This window comes from Vombatus ursinus, unplaced genomic scaffold (genome assembly GCF_900497805.2).
Source record: "Vombatus ursinus unplaced genomic scaffold, bare-nosed wombat genome assembly UNPS02014809.1, whole genome shotgun sequence".
Classification (NCBI taxonomy): domain Eukaryota; kingdom Metazoa; phylum Chordata; class Mammalia; order Diprotodontia; family Vombatidae; genus Vombatus; species Vombatus ursinus.
The window spans coordinates 2,246,800-2,268,218 of record NW_020954587.1 but is presented as its reverse complement, the minus strand read 5'-3'; the positions used below and the strand labels follow the sequence as shown (position 1 = coordinate 2,268,218).

Sequence of the window (21,419 nt, the reverse complement as noted above, 5' to 3'; positions counted from 1 at the left end):
AGAAGGTCGGTTTTTGAGAACAGATACTGATTTCTGTTTTGGAAATGTTGAGTTTTGAGGGAATTGAAGGGATTAGGACAGCAAGAGGTTAATTGTGAGATTTGAGTGAACCACATGGACTCTGTCTTGTGACTCAATTCTGGAGCTAGCTCAGTTCTCTGTCTATTCATTTGTGGTTTTAGTCCAATTTTTATCCTGTGAGGAAACTTTATTCAATTGTGGAAATTGAGAGTAAACCTTGTTGCATTGTGTAAACCTAGCCCTATGTGGCTGGGAAGCTGGACCCCCTCTATCTGCTGCTTAGCTATCCTTAACCAAAGACCTGGGTTATGCTGACCAGAAACTCAGTCAGATCCAAAGATTTCCGCAAGGAGTTTTCTCATAATTGTACATCTTAAGTGACCCATGTATCTTTTCTGAAACCTGACTCCATACTGATCAAGAGCTATTATTTACATGTTCCTTTGATTGTTCAAAGACACTTGGGGGGAGTGGGACATCACCTTTTCTGATTTCAGGGAATTGCACCTTTCCACTCTCCCCCTCCCAAGTTAGAAAGTCCCTAATTTTTCCTCCCATTAGAAATTAGATCACCTAATGTTTATTGTTTCCTTTTAATTAATTAGCCTTATTTGATTTTAATGTATAAAAGTCTGTCTTCACTTGTATTTGAGGTCCAGGACTAAAATGAGGAGGTCTGATCCTGATTTGTTGGGTAATTGAAATGCATTGCTTAATAAATCAATGCACTTGGAAGATCGAACCTTTTTTTTTCTTTAGTCTTTTCATCTTCCACTTGCCACAGTTTGAACCAATCGTACATCTAGTTGGAAGTATCAAAAAATATTTTGTCACGGGGACCTGGAGCTCAAAAGGGATGAACACTGGATATAGAGATCTAGGAGTCATCTATATGCATCAGTTCTCACTTCATGTAAGTGGATCTTTCTGCAGACCTCTACATAAAGTGATTTTTTTTTTACACAATGCAAATTTACTCCTACCTAGCCACTTCACTTAGCCTATATAACAAAGGCATACAAAAACAATACCTTTATGGAAGTCATAAAATGTACTAAAATGCAGACATGTTAAGTACTGTACCATAAGAAATAGAATTATGAAATGAAAGGTAAAGTTAATGATAAAGTAAACATAGGTGTACAGTATATTGCCCCTTCCCTACCCACTGTACTTAGCCTTTATCACTGATGGTTGTCTGTGAAACTTTTTTTTTAATGAAGTCATCAAAAGATGGTTAGACAGTAGCTCCATTTTCCCCCTCCTATGTCTGACAATAGCCAGCAATGTTAACCTCAACAAATCTTTAAACTTTTTAAAAAAATCTTGAAGTATTTGGATCTGTCTTTTCTATTCAGGGAATAAATTCACTCAAATGATAAAATGCTTTGGCCAACTGTTTTGTTGTGAATCTTTTTGGTTCAGTCTCAGATTCCAAAGCTTCCTTTTCTTCTCCTAAAATCTTTATAGCTAGCAACTCAATCAGATCCTCATTCAAAATCCTTATTCAGCTTTCTTTCAGAATTCTTTATGTAGAGTCAATTTGCATAATTTGAATTTACAGAAAGTGAGGACTGTACGTACAAGCAATAATTGAACCCATTATGTGAGCTGATAAGATCAACAAGAGATAATGTGTAGCAAGAAAAGGTAAGAGAGTCAGTACAGAGTCTGAGAGCATGTCTACAATTTGCTGATGGAACATAGAGGATTGTACAGCAAAAGGAGCTGAGGAGTTGTCCAACACATAGGAGAGCTAAGAGATAGCAGTGTCAAAACAGCCTCAAGGAGAGGTTTTCTATGAAAAGAGTTCCAAAAGTGTCATATGCTACAGAATAGTCAATAAGGATGATGACTGAAAAAAGGTGATCGGATATGACAATAAAGAGATCGGTGGTAACTTTGGAGAAAGCAGTATGACTAGAGTGATTAGTTTAGAAGCCAGACTGCAAGGTGTTGGTAAGTGAATGAAAGAACACGTAATCTCTGGGTAAAATCTCCTTCATTTGCTACTCACTGTCTTCTTAATTTGTTTTTCTTATTATTTTCTTGGTTTATTTTAACAGCATTATTTTTTCATGCTCATTTACCTTGTTCAAATGTGACTTGGCATTTTCTAGCATAAAGAAGACTGGAAATTTTAAAAACTGAAATTATTCCAACTGCAGAAAGGGTCTTGTGGTAAAGGAGAATAGTTTACTGATTTTGGAAAGAAAAGGACAAAAAATTGGATAATTGATGAAAATATTTGACTTTATTGATTTCCATTAAGCTTAACACTAATTGTCTTCTATTCATTTAATTAATTAAATTTATTTAGCTTTTATTTAATATCCCTAGTTTTATGTATTTTGATATTTAATGACATTTTGCCCTGTCAAGTTTTATTTGAAATTTGAGCATTTCAATTGTTCCAACAGAAAAATAACCAAGATTAAAGAAAAAATAATGAAAAACATTTCAAAATTTAAGTAGGTTTAAGTTAATTTTTCTAGTAGAATTTTATAAAAAAAAAGAATTATTTTTTAGAATATGCCAGGGATACTTTGAAGCCTTCATTTTTATTATAGATGTGCTACCTCCTTGCATTGACTTTATCCTTGTATGCAAATTTTTATGATAATTGGAGGTTTTTCTTTTTTCCTTTTAATAGATATTTAAATAATTGTTTTAGAAGACTTATCATAATGAGAATCACTGTGACATATATATGTATATATATATACATACACACACTATATATGTGTGTATGTATATAGTAGAAATAGACAAATTTAAAAAAAACTAGGGAAATATGACTAATTGGTATATGCATCTTACATGTTTAATTCATATTATTCAGACAAGCTTTAAAGTAAACTGAGGTATCTAGCAGAAATCATGTTTAAAAGCTATCTTGAGATATCAGTGACTCTATTTGAATTAAGGCATAACTACCTAAAGACCACATAGGAAAAATGGATACCCATTGTATTTTTAAATACTGTACGTATAGAAGGCTCTGTAACATAATCTTAGTAGTCCTATCACACCCTCCAATCCAATGATTATTTACTAAGTGGTTACTACATACAAGGTACTCTGCTAGGCACTGGAGATGCAAAGTCAAAACTAAGAATGCACCCTAACCTCAAGGGACTTACATTTTGCTGGGGGAATATATCTTAGAAACAGATACATATGATACAACATAGTCTGAGGAATGAGGAGAGAACACTCATTGCTAGGGGAATCAGGAAAGGCTTGCCATAGAAAATAGCATATGAACTAAGACTTGAAGAAAACTAGCAATTCTAAGAGGCAGAGGTGATGAGAAGGTGTGTTTTGGGTATGGGAGATGCTCTGTCTAAAAGTATGAAAGTAGGAGACTGAGTGCTGCAATCAGGGAGCAGTAGTGCATTTGAAGGGAGTTATGAGGATAAGCCTGAAGAAGTAGGCAGGAAACAGCTCATGAAGTGCTTTAAATGCCAAACAGAGGAGTTTGTATCCTCAAGGCAACTGGGAGACATTGAAGTTTCTTGAATAGGAGAGTGTCATCATTAGACTTGTTTTGGGAATGTTTTAGTCACTGAACAGAGGATGGATTGGAGATGAGATGAGACCAGAAGCCAAAATCTGGTTGGGGGCTGCTGTGATAATCCAGGTGAGAGGTGTTGAACATCTGAACTAGGCTGGGTGAGTGAAGAGAAGGGAATGGAAACAAGTGATGTTGGAAGATAGAATCAATAAGATTTGACAACTGATTATTATCAGTAAAGAGCAGTGAGGAATCAAATATAATGCCAACAGAAAGAACCCAGATGACTGGAAGGAGAGCAATGTTTTTGACAGAAAAGAGAAAGTTCAGGAGAAAGTGGATTTGGAGGTAAAAATAATCAGTTCTGCTTTTAACATGGAGGGATTGGGGTAGGGAAATACTTAAGGCAGGAAGACCCACTAGCAGGCTATTGCAACAGTCCAGATGTGAGGGGATGAGGGCTGATCTAGAGTGGTGGCAGTGTTGGAGGAGAGAAGGGGGTGTATTTAAGAGATGTTGCAAAGGTGCAATCAACAGCCCTTGGCAATAGGTTAGATATGGTGGATGAGAGATAGTGAGAAATAAAGGATGACTCCTAGGGTGCTAGTGTGGGGACTGGGAAGATGGTGTTGTCCTCTGTAGCAATTGGGAAGGTAGGGGAGGAGTTTAGGGGGAAAGATGAGTTCTGTTTTGGATATATTTACTTTAAAATGTCTACTGGACATCCAATTTAAGATGTTTGAAAGGCAATTGGAGATATGAGATTGGAGGTCAGTAGAGAGATTGGTACAGGAAAGGTAGATTTGAAAATCATCAACATAGAGATGGTAATTAAATCCTTAGGAGCTGATGAGATCATCAAGTGAAGTAGTACAGAGGGAGAGGAGAAGAGGGCATAATAAAAAAAATCCTGGCTACATTCTAAAGCCAAATGTAATACCAAATAGAAGAAACAGTTTAATGAAAATGAGTTTACTTTTTTAAAAATGTCTTTATGTCATCACAGTTGGAGTTTTTAAATTTTGGTTATCAGCAGGCTGTGAATGTTGATTCACATAATATATTTAATGGGTATTGTCTCCTTCCGAAGTTCTTGGAAATAAGCATTAAAGACATATGTGTGCAAACAGCCAGAACAGTTAATGGTTCCTGTAGCTAACATTAATTTTGACTCAGCTTTATTAGGTGTTGTTAGTAAGGCTTTATTGGCTAGGCATACCATCTACTAGAGTGCTTCCCACATTGTCTGGGACCCTAGTAGCTGCTGTCCCTATCACAAAGACTAACTACAGTATGTAAGGAATTTTAGCTCTTTATGGGGAATAATAGGAGGGGAAACTATTTCCATTTACCAAGACCAAACAAAAACTCTGTGTTCCAAAATCAGTTTGAATTTGCTTGTTTATTTCCACTGAAGTCTCTGAGGATTTTTGATCAAAGGTCGGACATGACCAGATCAATGCAAAATAAAGAGTGAAGGTGGAAGGGTCTGTTAGGAAGCTATTACATCCTTATAGGTAGATAATAACTATTGCTTCTGCTGCTACTGTGACTATTACTTGACATTTATATAATGCTTTACATACATTTTCTCACTGGATTTTTACAACACTTCTGTGAGGTGCAAACTATTATTATCATCCTCATTTAAGAAATGAGAAAACTCATGCCCAAAGTGGTCAAGTGAACATGGAAGTGGGAAAACTTGTAGATGATGGCAGGATTAAGGGTATGACCATGTTTGTGTGCAGATAAGGTGAAATGAACAAGTGGGTAATGAAAATTAAATTGATCAAGGAACTGGGAAGTTATGATATTTGATATATATTGAAGTGCCCTATTACAAGAACAGGAGTTGGAGAGGAAAGACTGTGAACCAGACAGTGAACTCTTTGAAGAGGGAAGGAGGATGTCCTCGGTTTTGGTAGATAACAGCTGTTAGAATCTTGATTGGGTGATAAATATGGATTGAATGAATCTCAAAGGAGAAGAGGTTATTATGTGATAGTAGTGGAGAGTCTAGAAGTGTCAATGAAGAGCAAGGAGTATTCTGACTTTCTCACCACTATTAGTGAGACAGTAAAATATTCTTTTTCTGCTTGTTCTTAATTGTGGAATTATTCTATTCTTTGGGTTTTAGTTATTGAGATTCTCTTAACCCATATCATTTATTTATTGTATTCTAAGTTTTCTTCCGTTTATTCCTATTTCTGGCCTTAGTTCCTGGTTCGGGACTTTGTGTCAGTGCTAGGCTCTGTACCCTCTTGCATTCTTGAATGGGGATAAGTTATGTCTTGTCTCCAATACCGTCTGAACATATTTGATATTGGCCACTACAATTCTGTTGGAAGATAGAATCAATAAGATTTGACAACTGATTAGTTATCAGTGAGGAAAAGTGAGGAATCAAATATAACGCCAAGGGAAAGAACCCAGATGACTGGAAGAAGATCAATGCTTCTGACAGAAAAGGGAAAGTTCAGAAGAAGAGTGGATTTGGAGGTAAAAATAATCAGTTCTACTTTTAACTTGGAGGGATTGGGGTAGGGAAATACTGTTAGCCTATTCCTTTTACCTGCCCTCTTCTGCAAATTCTACAAGGACAGCAAGATGGACTGGTATCTGGGATTAGGGTCCAATCTCTACTTCAGTCCCTGATCTTGGTCTCTACCTTCTGATGGTCCAGTTTAGTCACTGTCCTTGTCCCTCTCTTGGTCTCCTCCTGGTGTGTAGTCACCTTGTGTATAGTCTTTGTCTCCTTCTTCAATGCTTTGCTGTCCATATAGGATTCTGTAGATTATACTGGCATTTGGCTTTTGCCTCATTTCCATCTCCTTGCTCAGTCTCCAATCTTTCCCAGTGTGATGTATGAAAAATTTGACAGACGTGATTTCTGGGTAATTAATCATTTTATTAATTATAGCTAGTAAGTAATTAATAAAAGGATTGGTCATTTGGCCATCTCTCATGAGCCAAAGATGGATCATGGCAGCCTATTGATGCTTATATGACCTTGGAAGAGTGGATGTTACTGACAGATGACAATCAAATATAATTGGTCAACAATTCACAAGAAGAATGAATATTATAATGAGGTGAGCCTATTCTGATGAGGGGCTGGGGTATATGTAGCTGATCATTCAGACTCTCACCCCAAGGTAATCTAGACAAAGGGATCCACCTCCATTCAGACCTGTCTGAGAACACAATGGGCCAGATTTCACCTAGACTAACATGTCTTCACCTTTTGATCTGATCTAAACTTTCCCATTTGGGTGGGATCTGAACAAGATTGAGGAGAATGTTAAATGCAATCTCATTATCAACCCTATTCTTCCGGGGCTGATTTGACTTAGTAGAAAATGAGGAAACAGGAAGGGGAAAAAAATTCTGGATCTTGCCAATAGTAAATGGTTATTAATACAAGAGAGAAATAATCATTTCTCTTACCAGATTACATCTTTATCCCCTATAATGACATGGACAAGACAAAGTTGAGATTCCATTGACTTTAGGTTCTGTTGACTGGTGATCACATAGATTTTAGGTCCTCATATGGGGTGTCTGACATCTCTCAGACTTTTCTCTATCTTTTTTTTTTGTATTACTGAATAGATAGAGGAGTTAACTATTTCTAACCTTTAATCTTGTTGTATCATTTCTTCATTTTGTGGACTTTTAAATCTAGAGTGGCCTAATTATCTTTCCCTTTGTCATCTTTTCCTATAGTCCTAATTTCATGCATACTCTATGAGCAATCTAACTTTTTTATTCATAATCAATCAAACAATCCATCAGTAAACATTCATTAAACAATTATTATGACAGATACTTTGGGGAAAAATTGGTTGATGAGAGACAAAAATATAAAATGAAATTGTCCTTTCCTCCAAGGAGTTTATCAGGGAAAATGATGTACACACATACATGTATATATATATTTAAATGATGTAAAACAAAATTCCTTTCAAATTTTCCTCTTTTCAGACTTTTAGTAGCCCCTTTGAGTGAGTATTCACAGATTATAAAGGATATACATTTTTAGTGGCTTATTTGCATAAGAAAAGATCAGAAAGTACTTGGAGATTGGTGAAGACAAGGAGCTTGACTTTGTCACTTTTCTCTACCCATTCACTGAGGGACTGACTGAAAGTTAATACACAAATTAGTCAACCCAGATGAGAAAGCAGCTGGGAAATTGAGTTCAGTCAGAATAGTGAAGAATCTGGGATACTGCTCAGAAGATGGCTGGCTTCAGAGTTTGGACCTTTGTTGGTTCTAGTGATTGGATACCAATGTCTTTACGGGTGAATAGCAATGCCCAAGGCCAGGAACTTTGCTGAGCTTGTTGCTGGGTATGATGATGACCAGAATGAAGCAGTGGAGCAGAATTCAGTGGAGAAGTAGCTAGCAAGGTCCAGTGGAAACTGTATGACTAACATTATATGGAGATGTGTCATGATATTGGTGACCCTGAAGCCCTACAATATCAGAGGTTTAAGTTGCTCTTCCTTATATATGCAATGGTCACGTGTTATCACTTCTTGTTTGGCCGCTCTATCTACTGATTGTGTTTGTTTTTAAAAGTGTATGCCATATATTAATGGAGGAAATGATGTATTGCTGTTCTTTTTATAATGCCAATTTAGTAAATACCTTTGCTCTGAGGTAATTTTATCTGGATAACTAGGGCTCATGACTTATTGCTCTTGGTATATAGAATCATAGAGTACCTTAAACTTGGGGCAGATATGTCTCTAGGTGACTCAACTTATGAGTGTGAGGTGAGAGGGTGGCTTAAAGAGGTGCTACATATGCATATGTAATTTTTTTTTGGTTTGTAATTTTTTTATAGTTAAGGGGACCATGATGGCCTTCACAAAGGAGGTAGGATTTGATCTGAGCTTTGAATGGAGGCAGCTAGGTGGCTCAGTGGATAGAGTGCTGGGCCTGGAGTCAGGAAGACCTAACCTGAGGCCTGGAGTCAGTAAGACCTGAGTTCAAATGAGGCTTCAGACGCTAACTAGTTATGTGTCCCTGGGCAAGTCACCTAACCTCTGTTTGCCTTAATCCACTGGAGAAGGAAATGGCAAACCACTCCTATATTTTTGCCAAGAAAACCCCATGGACATTATTGGTGTGCTATGGTCCACAGGGTCATGAAGAGTCAGACATGACTTAATGACTAAACAACAACAAGTATTTGAAGAGATACAAGTGTGAAGGAAGTTCATATCGGGCATGGAAACAACCTGTGTAAACACAGGAAAACAGGAGGTGAAATCACGTGGAAGGAAAAACAAATGGACCATTCTGACTGGACCATATACTTTGTGAAGGAAAGTACTATATAATATGCATGACAGAGTAGACTGGAGACAGATTGTAAAGAACTTTAAATAACAATGATAGAAGTTTGTATGTGATCCTAGAAGCTACAGAAAGCTACCTTGCTTTTTTGAGTAGGAGAGTGTCAACTCTGGGTTTTAGGAAAATTACTTTGCTAGCTATGTATATAATGGATTGTAAAGAGTAGAGATGAGTCAGGGAGAACAATTAGCAGGCTATTGCAATAGTCCAGGTGAGAGGTGATGTGAGGGTCTGAGATGGGATAGTAGCCATGTCAGTGGGTAGAATAGCATGAATGCAAGAGATTGTATGCAGGTAAAATTGTTAAGCTTTGATAACTAATTGCAATGGGACAGGGTGAGGGAAGTGCAAGTGCAAGAGAAACTAAAGATGCTCTGAAAAGGCCAAAGATAGAAAGACCCCACATACACGAATTCTGCTTTGTTGGTAATACGCGTTTGCTTATTCACAACCCCTTTTCTTTGCAATCCAATCTGTTCACCTGCTCATTCTCAATTGTCGACTCAGTTCACTATGAATCTTTAATTTCTGTCCAAAATATTTGTGTTATTGTTTAGTCATTTTTCAGTCATATCTGATTTTTTGTGACCCATTTGGGGTTTTCTTGGCAAAGATACTGGAGTGGTTTGTCATTTCCTGTTCCACCTCATTTTACAGATGAGAAAACTGAGGCAAACAGGGTTAAGTGACTTGCCCAGGGTCACACAACTAGTAAGTATCTGAGGCCAGATTTGAATTCAGGAAGATTGATCTTCTTGACTCCAGGCTGTGTCTTCTATCCACTATACCACATAGCTGCCCTAGAGATACATATATACATATAGACACATATGCATAAATATACATACATATACACATATATGTATACACACATAAACACCCATACATAATATATATGTATATAGTGAAATGTACATACACAGACACATGCATCATACTTCTGTTTCTAGCCATATAATTGTACATCATCTATACTATAGCCATTTTTACCTATTTGAATTTTTCTGTGTAGTTAGGCTGATCTCAGTTGAGTTATTATGAATCTCTTTGAGGAAACTCTATAGTGTTATGGGACTTGATGCAAACAACATAATGCCACCCACAAAAAGGAGCATATGGAGGACTTCATTGTCCATAAGGAATTTCTTCCCCTTCTAGTCTATTCTGAATTATGTCCAATTCATACAGACTATAGATTTTATAGTTCCTCCTTTTTGTGTCCCTCATGAGAGGTCCAGCTTCTCGAATGCTAAATTTGATCTTCCTTTTCTGTCTTCCCCTTCCTGGGTCTCAACCAACCAACCAATCAATTAATAAGCCTTTTAAAAGTACCTATTATGTGTCAGACACTGTGCTAGGCTCTGAGGATATAATTACAAAAATTTGAAATAATCCCTTCTTGTTACTTCCTAATAGAAAAGACAAAATGTTTCCTCATATGCAAAAGGAAGGGACAGGGACCAGATGATCTTTAATGTTTCTTCTAACATTAAATCCAATGATCTTTGGGCTCAGATTTTGTTAAGATTTATAGCCATAGACAAATGCTTCATATGATCATACAATTTTATAGAAAAATAAGTGAGCAAACGAAGATAGAAATATTGATAGCAATACTATAACATAAATTTAGTTGTTAAAAGTTTTTTTAAAATTATGATTCAGGAAGTATCTTGTCAAAATAATTTTAAAATAAATAAGTTTTATTTGAAGAGTAAAGAGCTCTGTTGACATACAATATTTGCCAAAATATTATAACTGTATTTTGATTTCTCCCCTTAACTTGTGGTTAAAACAGCCAGATTTTCTAAATATAGTCATCATATAATCTCTGCAATTTTTGACTTAATAAGGCGATTTAATTTTTCATGTTGTAAAAATGTTGATAGTACAGTGCCAATTTATTTTTAGAATTCCATTATTAAAGCCTGTATTTTAGCAATCAGTAACATATTGATTATCCACTTAGATACTTAATATTACATTTGACATAAACTGCTATTTTCCACAGATTTCATGGCAAAATCATCCAAGATGCTTTGATTAGATTTAATTTATCTCAGATCTGATATAAAGGTAGAATACTAAAAAATTAATGTTTTCATAGAAAGATAGCAATTGAAAATAAGAGGAAATAGTAAAGTAATATGAAGAGAGCTTACATTGAAATGAATATATAATTAGATTGAGATAAATGTGACAACGGAGAGAATTTCAATATTGTAATTTTTCTGCTTTTTTAGACTTTACCTTTGGGGATAGAAGAAATTCACTTATGAGAAATTAATATTGTTTGCCAAGATTAATAGGCATAGAGCAAAGTTAGTGGTATTAAGATGAAGGACTTTTAATTATCTTGCCAATATATTTATTCAAATATTTATTTTATCTTGTTTTATTAATACACTTTTTCATATCACCTATATATTTTAATATCACCATCTCACCCCTCCCCCAAAACCCTTTCTGTAATTATAAAGAAAAAATATTAAGCAAAACCAACACAATGATTTCATGTGAAAACTTATGAAACTTTCCAAACTCATGGTTCCCTGCATGTCTATTAAATGGAGGGGTGGTATGTTTCATCACCTGTCTTTTCAAGACAATATTGGTCCTTGACTTTGTTGTGAGTTCAGCTCACATTTTAGTCATTGTGTATATTGTTTTGATTCTTCTTTTTCCCCTTTGCATCAGTTTGTATAGACCTATTGTAACTCAGAATTTCTCATTTTCATAATTTCTTATGGTGTAATAATATTTCATTGCATTAATATAACATGATGGGAAATATATTTTGCATGAGTCCACATGTGTAATTGATATATTGCTTCTCAATGGGTGGTAGAGGGACTGGATAGGAAAGAACTCAGGACTCAAATTTTAAAAGAATGAATGTTAAAAATAAATAATTTATTAAAACCATTAATATGGAGTAGTTCAGCCTTTCTCTAATTGATAAATACCTGCTTTCTTTCCTTTTTTTTTTCAATTTTGCTACCATAAAAGAAGACTTCTATACCTATATTGATATTTGTGAGATCTCTCTATATATACATATGCCCAGTGGCAGGGTTGCTGGGACAAAGTTTATGAATAATTTAGTAACTTTTTTTCAAATAATTCTAAATTATCATTCAAAATAAACTAATTCATAGCTTCACCAACTTCTTTATTGTACCTATCTTCCCTTAACTCTTTGAGCACTGACTATTCCATCTTTTATCATCTCTTTCACTTTAATAGTTATGAGGTAAAACCTTAGAGATGTTATAATATGCATTTTTTATTAGTGATTTGGGGAACTTTTTTCATATATTTGTTTTATGATTTGTAATTCTATTTTTGATAATGATTCAAAGTCTTTGATCACTTATGCATTGGGGAATGGATCTAATTCTTTTATATTCATGTTAATTCTCTATATATCTGGGCCTTTATTCAAGGTATATGATTGAAGATTTTCCTACTTTTCCTAATTCTGCTTGTATTGATTTTGTGTAAAACTTCCTAACTTTTTATATAACTGAAATCGTATGTTTTGTTTCCTGTTAACTCTTCTATTCCTTTTTTCTTTTTCTTTTATTTGTTGCTAGGCAATGGGGTTAAGTGACCTGTCTAGGGTCTCACAGCTATTAAGTGTCACATGTCTGAGGTCGGACTTGACCTCAGGTCCTCCTGACTACAGGACTGGTGCTGTATCCACTGCGCCACCTAGCTGCCCTTCTCTTCCTTTCTTCATTTAAAATTTTCTGCCTATCAAAGATCTGCAAGGTTCTTCTTTCTGTTCTTTAATTGTTTCATAATGTTACTTTTAATATTTGGATCACATATCCTTTTAGAGATTATTTTGGTATGTGATGTAAGGTTCACTTTCTTGGCATTATTCCTGATTCTTCATTCTCCTTCACCCTCCATATCCAATCAGTTGCACATCTTGACATTTGTTCTGCCACCACATCTTTCCCATCTGAATAGCTCCTACTTTTTACTCATACAGCTGCCAAGCTGCCGCCTTATTTCAGGTCCCCATCTTCTCTTGTCTTTATTATTGTAGTGGCCCCTAATTGTTCTCAGTCTTTCCCCACTCCAATCCCTCCTCCATATAGCTACCAGAATGATTTTCTTTAGGTTCAGATTGGAGCTTGTTATTTTTACTCAATAAACTCCAGTACCTTTCTTTATTGCCTTCAAAATGTTGCCCAAATCTAATTTTCCAGCCCCATTTTACATTTCTTCCCCTACCATGTGCTTTGATTTAGCTAGACGGACCTTCTTTCTGATCCTGGTAGATGACACTACATCTCCCTCTCTGTCCCTTGGCATTGGCCATTTCCCTAAGCCTAGAAGCCATTCCTTCCTCACCTTCACCTCAGATAATCCCACTCCTTCGAGGTTCAGCTCAGCTCCACTTTCTACATAAGTCCTTTCTAACCCACAGGTGGTAGTGACCTCCCCTACCTTGTCTTTTCTTAATATATTTCTATATATTTTTATTCTGTTTATGCTGACATATGTTGATTTCCCTGATAGAGTATAAACTCCCTGAGATCAGAGATAGTTTCTATAGGGACTAGCTCAGTGCCTGGCACATTGGTGCTTATTAATGCTTATTGATGAGTTGTTTTGAAGATGTTAGTCTAAACCAATACTTTTTTGGCCAAACCACCTTCTAATTTTTCCAGAAATTCTGGTCAAATCAGGATTCCTTACTCTACTAGTTTGAGTTCTTGAGTTTATTAAGCATTAGGACATTGTGTTTGTTTACTTCTGTGTCTTCTTCATTTATTCTTTTCTGCCGATCTACTTTTCTGTTTTTTAGAGATAAGGATAGGGATAGGACCTGTGATTTCATTAGTATAGGGAACTCTGAGATAAGTAACTCTCTTTTCTTATGCAGGTCAGCATGTTCACTTCAATTTATAGTCTTAGAGTTGCCTAGATCACTGTGAGCCTAAGTGTGTCTTGCCCAAAGTGTCACAGCCAGAATGTGTCAGAGGTCTTAAACCTAGGTCTTCTTGTCTAGGTGTCAAGGATGGAATTTTACTGCTGCTAGACTGATACCTCCTCCCCCCCCCCCCCCCCCCCCCCCCAAGTAGAACACAGCATCTCAGCTGAAAAGGTGGCTTAGCTGAGGTTATTCATGACAAGGAACATTTTGAGTACAGGAGTGATCTGCTGAATAGTTTAATCCAGGCAGGGCTGGGAGGATTACTCAGCATCTGGGCTGAATAGGTCTATCTCTCCTACATCCTTTGGGCTCATTGTTTATCGGGCAGCTACAGCCTTAGGATCAGCTGGGTGTTACTTTGCTTTTTAAGCTGCAGTGTTATAGTGCTTTTATAAGATAGTGTGCTATTGTGCTCTTTCAGGAAGAGCAGACACCCTTGGGGGGGGGGGGGCAGAAATCTCTTCATTCTTGCTCTCACAGTATTTCCATTCAAGAGATTTGTTACCTCCCAGGTAGAGGTTAGGAGAGGTAAAGTTTCTCTCATTTGATGCTTCTTTTTTGGTGCAGGGAGGGACCTCACCAGAATTTATGGTGACAACTTGCAGATTACTGTTGGGTCTTGTGCAAATAAGTGTCTGGAGCTAAAGATATTGTGGCAATCTGTGTCCTAGGTAAAATTAATTGTCTCTATTGGCTTTTCCTAATGAAAACATTCGAATCTCATCCAAAGTTTAGAATGCTTTAAACTCTTACAGCTGGAGCATAGAGAATATCCATCAATCAATCAACCATTCAGTAAATATTTATCGTCTACTGCCTATCAGGGTATTGTGCTAGATGCTGAAAATTCAAATACAAAAATGAGACAGTCTCTTTCCTTATGAAGCATATATCTTACTAGTATATGAATTATGCCATGAAATAAAGCCGGGGTATTAGATTTCAGGCAAATTGTGGAAGATTTTGTATTTTATTTTGGTGACTAATGGAAAACCACTGAAGATTTTAATTCAGGCAAGTTTTTCTGTGTATCAGGAAGAGTACTTTAGCAGTGCTGTGAAGGATGGATTGTAGTGAGGAGAATTGGAGGTAAGGAAACCAAGCCACTAGTCTAGGCAAAAGGTGATGAGGTCCTGAACTAGGGCAATGCAAATAGAAAGGGAGAGAATTCAGAGGTAGGCTTTGACAGGAATTGGCAATTGATTCAAAGAGGTGGGTGAAAGAAAGGGAAGAAAGGGACTACAGGAATGATTTCCATGCTTCAAGTTTGGGTGATTAGGGGGATGAGTAACAAATATCAACATAAATGAAAGTTAGGTAGAGGGAAAGGTTTAAGAGATAATAATTCTTTATATATGAAGTTAAGGTTTGCAAAAAAAAAAGATGATTGAGTCTTAGATGGTGGAGATCTGAGGTGTCAGAAGAATGTCCATATGATGTGCAGCAGGAAACTGGACATGTGGGACTAGATCTCAAGTTAGAGAGAGGTAGCAGCTTCAAATTCATCTGCATAAGGGCTATGACTGGAGCTATTGGAATAGCTGAGATTATACAATGAAAGAAAAGAAACTGGTCAGAAAGAAAAACAGGAGCTTGGCATAAGCAAAAAATGAACAAATTTGTGTTCAACCTAAGAACTTTCTAATATAAATAGGCAGAAGGCCTGTCACTGAAAGTATTCAAGCAAGGCACCTATTAGAGATGCTGGAGAAAGTGAGATGAACTAACTTTGGAGTCTCTTCTGACTTTAAATTTCCAATATGCTAAGAGTACATATTTGTGATACATATAAAACACATGGCTATTTTAAAACTAAAATTTCAATCTAATTTCCATTGTGTCTTAAAGTATTTTAAGAATAAAAAAATTAATTCTGAGCTTTTATGTGATGCTATAATTATACATATTTCACTTTAAGATTTAGTCATAGTTCATGCCTTGATCTCTATAAAAATATATTTAAATACTGTCACAAAGAAAAGTAGAAAAATTTATAAAACTAACTCCAGTGGATAAAGTACTACAATTTTCTTTTGCATTTAGGTTTGCAATGCAAATTACTGCAGTAGCAGAAAATTGTATTCTTACTATTTATCCATACTTGGCATATCACATTGATGATCAAAAAATTATGTTGAAGGAAGGTAAGTTATTTGCTTTAGTATATATTTTTTAACCTACCAATATTTACTTGGTATTGAAGAGAGATCTACTATACTAAAAATAAAAGAGAGAAATCCATTTCTTACCATTTCTGAGTCATATTGATTGATTATGCAGTGTGAGCAGTAACTACAAAAAGAGATAACAGAAAGATAAATTTGAAAATATGCAAAGCAATGTGTCTCAACAAGTTGCTTTCAATAGTGAAGATTTCCACAGAATAGATTACAGCCAGGTCTATTCTTTCCTTTAGAAGTCATCAATAGTAGTAATAAACTATTTATATAGGATCTTAAAGTTTACAAAGCACATTACAGATATTACATCATTAGAGCTTCACCACAACTTGTTGAGGTAAGTATTTTGGATATTGTTGGTTCTTCCATGATTCGTATGATCTTTTGCAGGTGCCTTCATTTTTCTAGGCCTCAGTTTCCCTATCTGTAAAATGAGGGGTTTGGACTAGTTGACTTCTTGGTTTTTTTTGGCAATTGGGGTTAAGTGACTTGCCAGGGTCACACAGCTAGTAAGTGTCAAATGTTTGGTCTGAGACCAGATTTGAACTCAGGTCCTCCTGACTTCAGGGCTGATGCTCTATCCACTGCACCACCTAGCTGCCCCAACGAGTTGACTTCTAAAGTTCCTTCCCACTCTTAAGTCTACGATTCTAATTGAACAAATGACAAAACTGCAACAGATTAAATAACTTACTCATGGTCACATAGCTAAGGAGTGTGATACCTAAGATTTAAACCCAGGTCTTCCAGACTCTAAGTCTAGCACTTTATCCACAATCCTCTGCTGCCTCTCAAAGAAGTCTGCTTTGGTTCAGGGTAGCAATGTCTGTGTTAGGGCAGTTTGAAGAAAATTTATATCCATATAGTTTGGGATTTGTCGTTCAGGTGCTTAGTAATAAGAATAGCTAAGAATCTTATAAAGGAGGTACTATAATGTTATGCCTCTCTTGAAAATGAAAAATCGAAGCTCTGAAAGATAATGTGACTTACCCAGGATCATATAGTAACACACAAGTGTTTGAGGCAGGATTTGGACTCAGATTTTCCTGCTCAAAGTTTAGAGATCTATACATAATGCCACTTACCTGCTAGCCCTAGATAAAAGCATATAGTAGGATATTTGTCTCCAGTGTTACTCCCTTTCCTCTGGTGTTACCTTCTTCAATACACTTCAATTTAATTCAATTTAGTTCAAGGCAACATAGTGTTGTATTGTTGAAACTGGCATCAGCTGACTTAGTAAACCTCACTACCTGTGTGTCATGGGACGTTAATTAACTTTCCCTAACCTCATTTTCCTTATTTTTATAATTAAGATTTTGTTCATTTTTTTTTATATAAGGCTTCTGTAGATGATTCACTCAGTATACTGGACTGGAGGACTTTTATTAAATAACAAAACAAAACATAACTATTCAAAAGATATACAAAGGAAAAATGACTAACTCCCTATCCTGAAGAAATTTACATTCTGATAGAAGGGATATGATATGTATGCACATAATTATAATGAAAGGTTTAATGTACTTAATGAAAATGAGACTCTTCATGCGAAGTGTTATTAGAAATTTGAGAAAGGAGAGATCACTTTTAGCTGGAGGGTATTGAATCAATCACAGAATCAGTCAACCAATTAAGACTTACTAGAGTAGCTGGCATCTGAGTTTGTCCCTGTTGGAAAGGAGGGATTCTGATTGAAATTGATGCAGAGTGGATTGAGAGAGAGGAAAACCATGCGAGTCCAGTGTTATGGAAACCAAGAGAGAAAAGAGTACCAAGAAAAGAAAGTGGTCATCAGTCTAATGTAGTAAAGAAGTGAAGAAATAATATAACAGCAAAAAAAAAAAAAAGGCCTTTGGTTTTGGTGATACGGAGGACATTACAAAACTTCATGAAAGCCACTTCAGTAATTGCTTAGTGTATAATACCCTCCACTTTGAGCAGAAGAACAAAGAAAAGGGTAGAATTATTTTTATAGATAATTGAGCAGTTTTTAAATATCACAGCCTTGGTTGGTAAAAAAAAAATTGTAGTTGGTGACTAGCTTTTTATATAATGATTTAAGTCTTAGCTAATAGTAACCCCAAAGAATTAGTAAGCATAGAAAGATTTAAAACATATTTTAACATGTTAGTTTCAATTATTGTTCATTCTGTTGTTATATTAATGTTTTTATATTTTATTTAATTTTTGCAATAAATGTTACATTAAATATAATAGATAAATTAACACATATTTTTAAAATATTCATGTAATATGGTACTTGATTCCTTGATTAGCATTTAAGACAAATTTAAAAATGTTTCCCTTCACAGTAAAAGAGTGTGATAAAATATGTAAGATGAAACCCAATGTGAATGGTTAAGTAGAGTTGGAAGCACAGAGAGGCCATATTTAATTCATACAAGAAATATTTCTCATTTTTATTTATCCAGAACACTAAATTAGAGTTGGTGTGAGAATCCAATTCTAAACTTTTTTTTTAGTATAGTGTTAAAAATTAAAATGATTGAATAAAAATAATGATTCTTCTTGTAGAAATAAGGGTTTTAGGGGTAGGTATGTGGCACAGTGAATAGAGCTCTAGGCTTGGAGTCAGGAGGACCTGAGTTCAAATCCAGCCTCAGGCACTTAACACTTACTAGCTATGGGACCTTGGCCAAGTCACTTAATCCCGATAACCTCACCAAAAAGAAAAAAAAAAGAAATAAGGGTTTTTTAAGAGAGAGAGAACTGTAAAAGAAAAATGATGAATGATTTATTGAGTGTTACATAAACTCTTTTAATACTTGTTCCAGAATATTTATCTGACTAGATACTGTGCAATTTATTTTTCATAGATAAGAAGAGACATACTTCAGCCAAGGGAATACTGAATCTCACTTCTTCCCCAAGAATACTATCTTCCACTAATAGCACCTGTACCAGTACTAGTGATTCTGAATTACTCCATCAAGATTTCCTTTTGAGTATGTTATAGAGATATTGTTTACCTCTAAAACTAAATCTATGTAGCATTAAATTTATAAGCTCATTTTTGTGATACAGCTTGCCTAAGCAATATAGTTTGGGAAAATTATAGTTAATTCTCTATCACTCTTAGATGGGTCATCTGCTCTATGGATTATCTCTATTGAACAGGGCCAGGTACAGAATATGACTGTGTGTACATATAATACTTTCAAATAATAAACATTTTAATTTGAAAGATCTAAAATGTATTATTTGCTATTTTTATATTATATATTTATACATTACATTATATATAAATATGCTATATTAATAATTTCTGCTATTCTTCTTAAGTGTGCATAGTTAAGCATTGACTATAATTCTTTTTTTGAATTGAGCCAAGTGAAATTAAGCTCAGTATGTTTTGCACAGGCAGACATTTTCAGATAGAGTATTTGATATTTTACTGTATTTGGAATGATTCCAAATAAACCCAATGCATTATTATTTTAGTTAAAATAGAAGTATTTGTGTATCTGAAAGGATTCCTGCTGGCATTGGTGTTCTAATTAATGTTCTATCCTGATAGGAATTTTATAGATATTTGACTTATATTATCAGGAAAGTGAGAAGCATTCTTTCGTGAAAACGTTTTCACATCACATATTTCATAAGAATAAAGTGTTATTCTCTCAGTTAAAATCCATGTGTTTCTACATCACTTCTGTTTGAAACTTTTCAAAATATTTTGTTTGTTTTCCAGGCAGTGTTAACTGGCTCAAAATTTCTACTAAGTGAGTTTAGGATAATTTATAGTAAGATGGGGACAATACAATCTCTGCCTTGCCATAAGTGAGCCAAATTCTGTAAAACGATATTTTGCTAAATACTATAATTTAACAGTATTGGTAGCAATCAATTGTAGCCATCAATAATATCCATTCCTACCTTTAAGTATAAATAATGCAATTAATGGAAAACTAACTTTTTTGGGGAGGGGGCTTTGCTAATTTTTGATGTGTTCCATAGGTGTATTTTTTGTTGAAGGAAACAAAATATTCTTAACAAATAATTATAAATGTTTAGGTATTGATCTGGTATGTGAAAATTTACCATCACAAGGAAGTGAAAAACCAAAGACAGAAGAAAATGAATATGTGAGTGTGAAACAGGGACAATATTTTTTTCCTGATGAAGACAAAAAGGAATATCCATTTTTTGAGAAAGTTGTAACTGCAGTTCAGACATGGTTTAGTCTCTTTGGTTGGTCTCAAGGACTCAATCCAATTTCTGTTCCAGAGAGCATAAGAAGGTGAGGATAATTATGATTAGCCAGTTACCATGTTGAACTAATATAATGAACTACAAACTTACAATAGGGATAATTTAAAACAAAAATTTATTTAAATACTATAGAATAAGTGAATAAAATTATAAAGTATCCTTAACCAGCTTAGTAAAATTATATATCGAATACACATTTATATCTAGTATGAATTCAACTGCATTGCTTAGCATACATAAACATTTGTATTTTCCATTTCACTAATCCCTCACCAGTTGTGTGACCTTTTCCAACTCACTTAACCATTCTGAATCCCCATCTGTTAAAGGAATAACTGCAATGAATGTTATGTAAATTGCTTTCCAAATCTAATAGTTTATGATTGGGAACTTTTAGTGTAATAAAAATTGACTTTATGTACCTCTCTGGTGATGTGAGAAACATGGGGAATGGCCTCCTCTTCCCAAATATATTTCCTACATATCTATTCCTGCTGTTTAAAATTCTACCATGGATTTACTTCTTTCAGTTGATATAACCATTTCTAGAAATCTTCAGTGCTTTAAAGAACTACACTTAAGATGGTCCCTTCTGCACTATAACTTAATAGTCTTTGAGAGCTATTGTGGCTGAAAAATTCATTCTCTTCTGGCCAGTGGCATCAAACTCAAATAGAAACAAAGGTCACTAAAGTGTATATGTAAAGATCCCCATAGGCACATATTGATTTAGAATTATTAACATTTATTAACATATTAACATTATCCACATTTTATTGTACTTATTTTTTATTTTGTTAAATATTTCCCAATTACATTTTGATCTGGTTCAGGCCTCATGCAATCTGCAGGCTACATGTTTAACATCATTGCTCTGGTCAAGTTGACAATGAATGTTTTTGAACTTATCTCAGATGCTAACCATTCAGTCCACCAGTAGGATTCTGTTTGAATTCTGTCTAGCTTGACAGAGACTATCGGGGTTTATGCTTTTGAAAAACCCAGTGCTATCTTCATGTCACAATGAGGAATGAGAGTATGACCTTAGTGGAGATCAGCTCCACATTGTTTAAATGAAAATGCTTCTAGGAGGTGGAACACACACACACACACACACACACACACACACACACACACACACACA

At 35.1% G+C, this 21,419-nt stretch overlaps 1 protein-coding gene across 1 annotated transcript in view; it reads left to right on the top strand.

Moving 5' to 3' along the window:
- Positions 1-21,419, top strand: part of CFAP47 (cilia and flagella associated protein 47) — an 857,531-nt gene that overhangs the window by 185,633 nt on the left and 650,479 nt on the right. The window contains exons 27-28 of the mRNA XM_027875456.1: positions 15,903-16,003; positions 20,078-20,303. Coding sequence (XP_027731257.1) covers positions 15,903-16,003; positions 20,078-20,303 — 327 coding nt within the window. The remainder of the gene's footprint in view (positions 1-15,902; positions 16,004-20,077; positions 20,304-21,419) is intronic.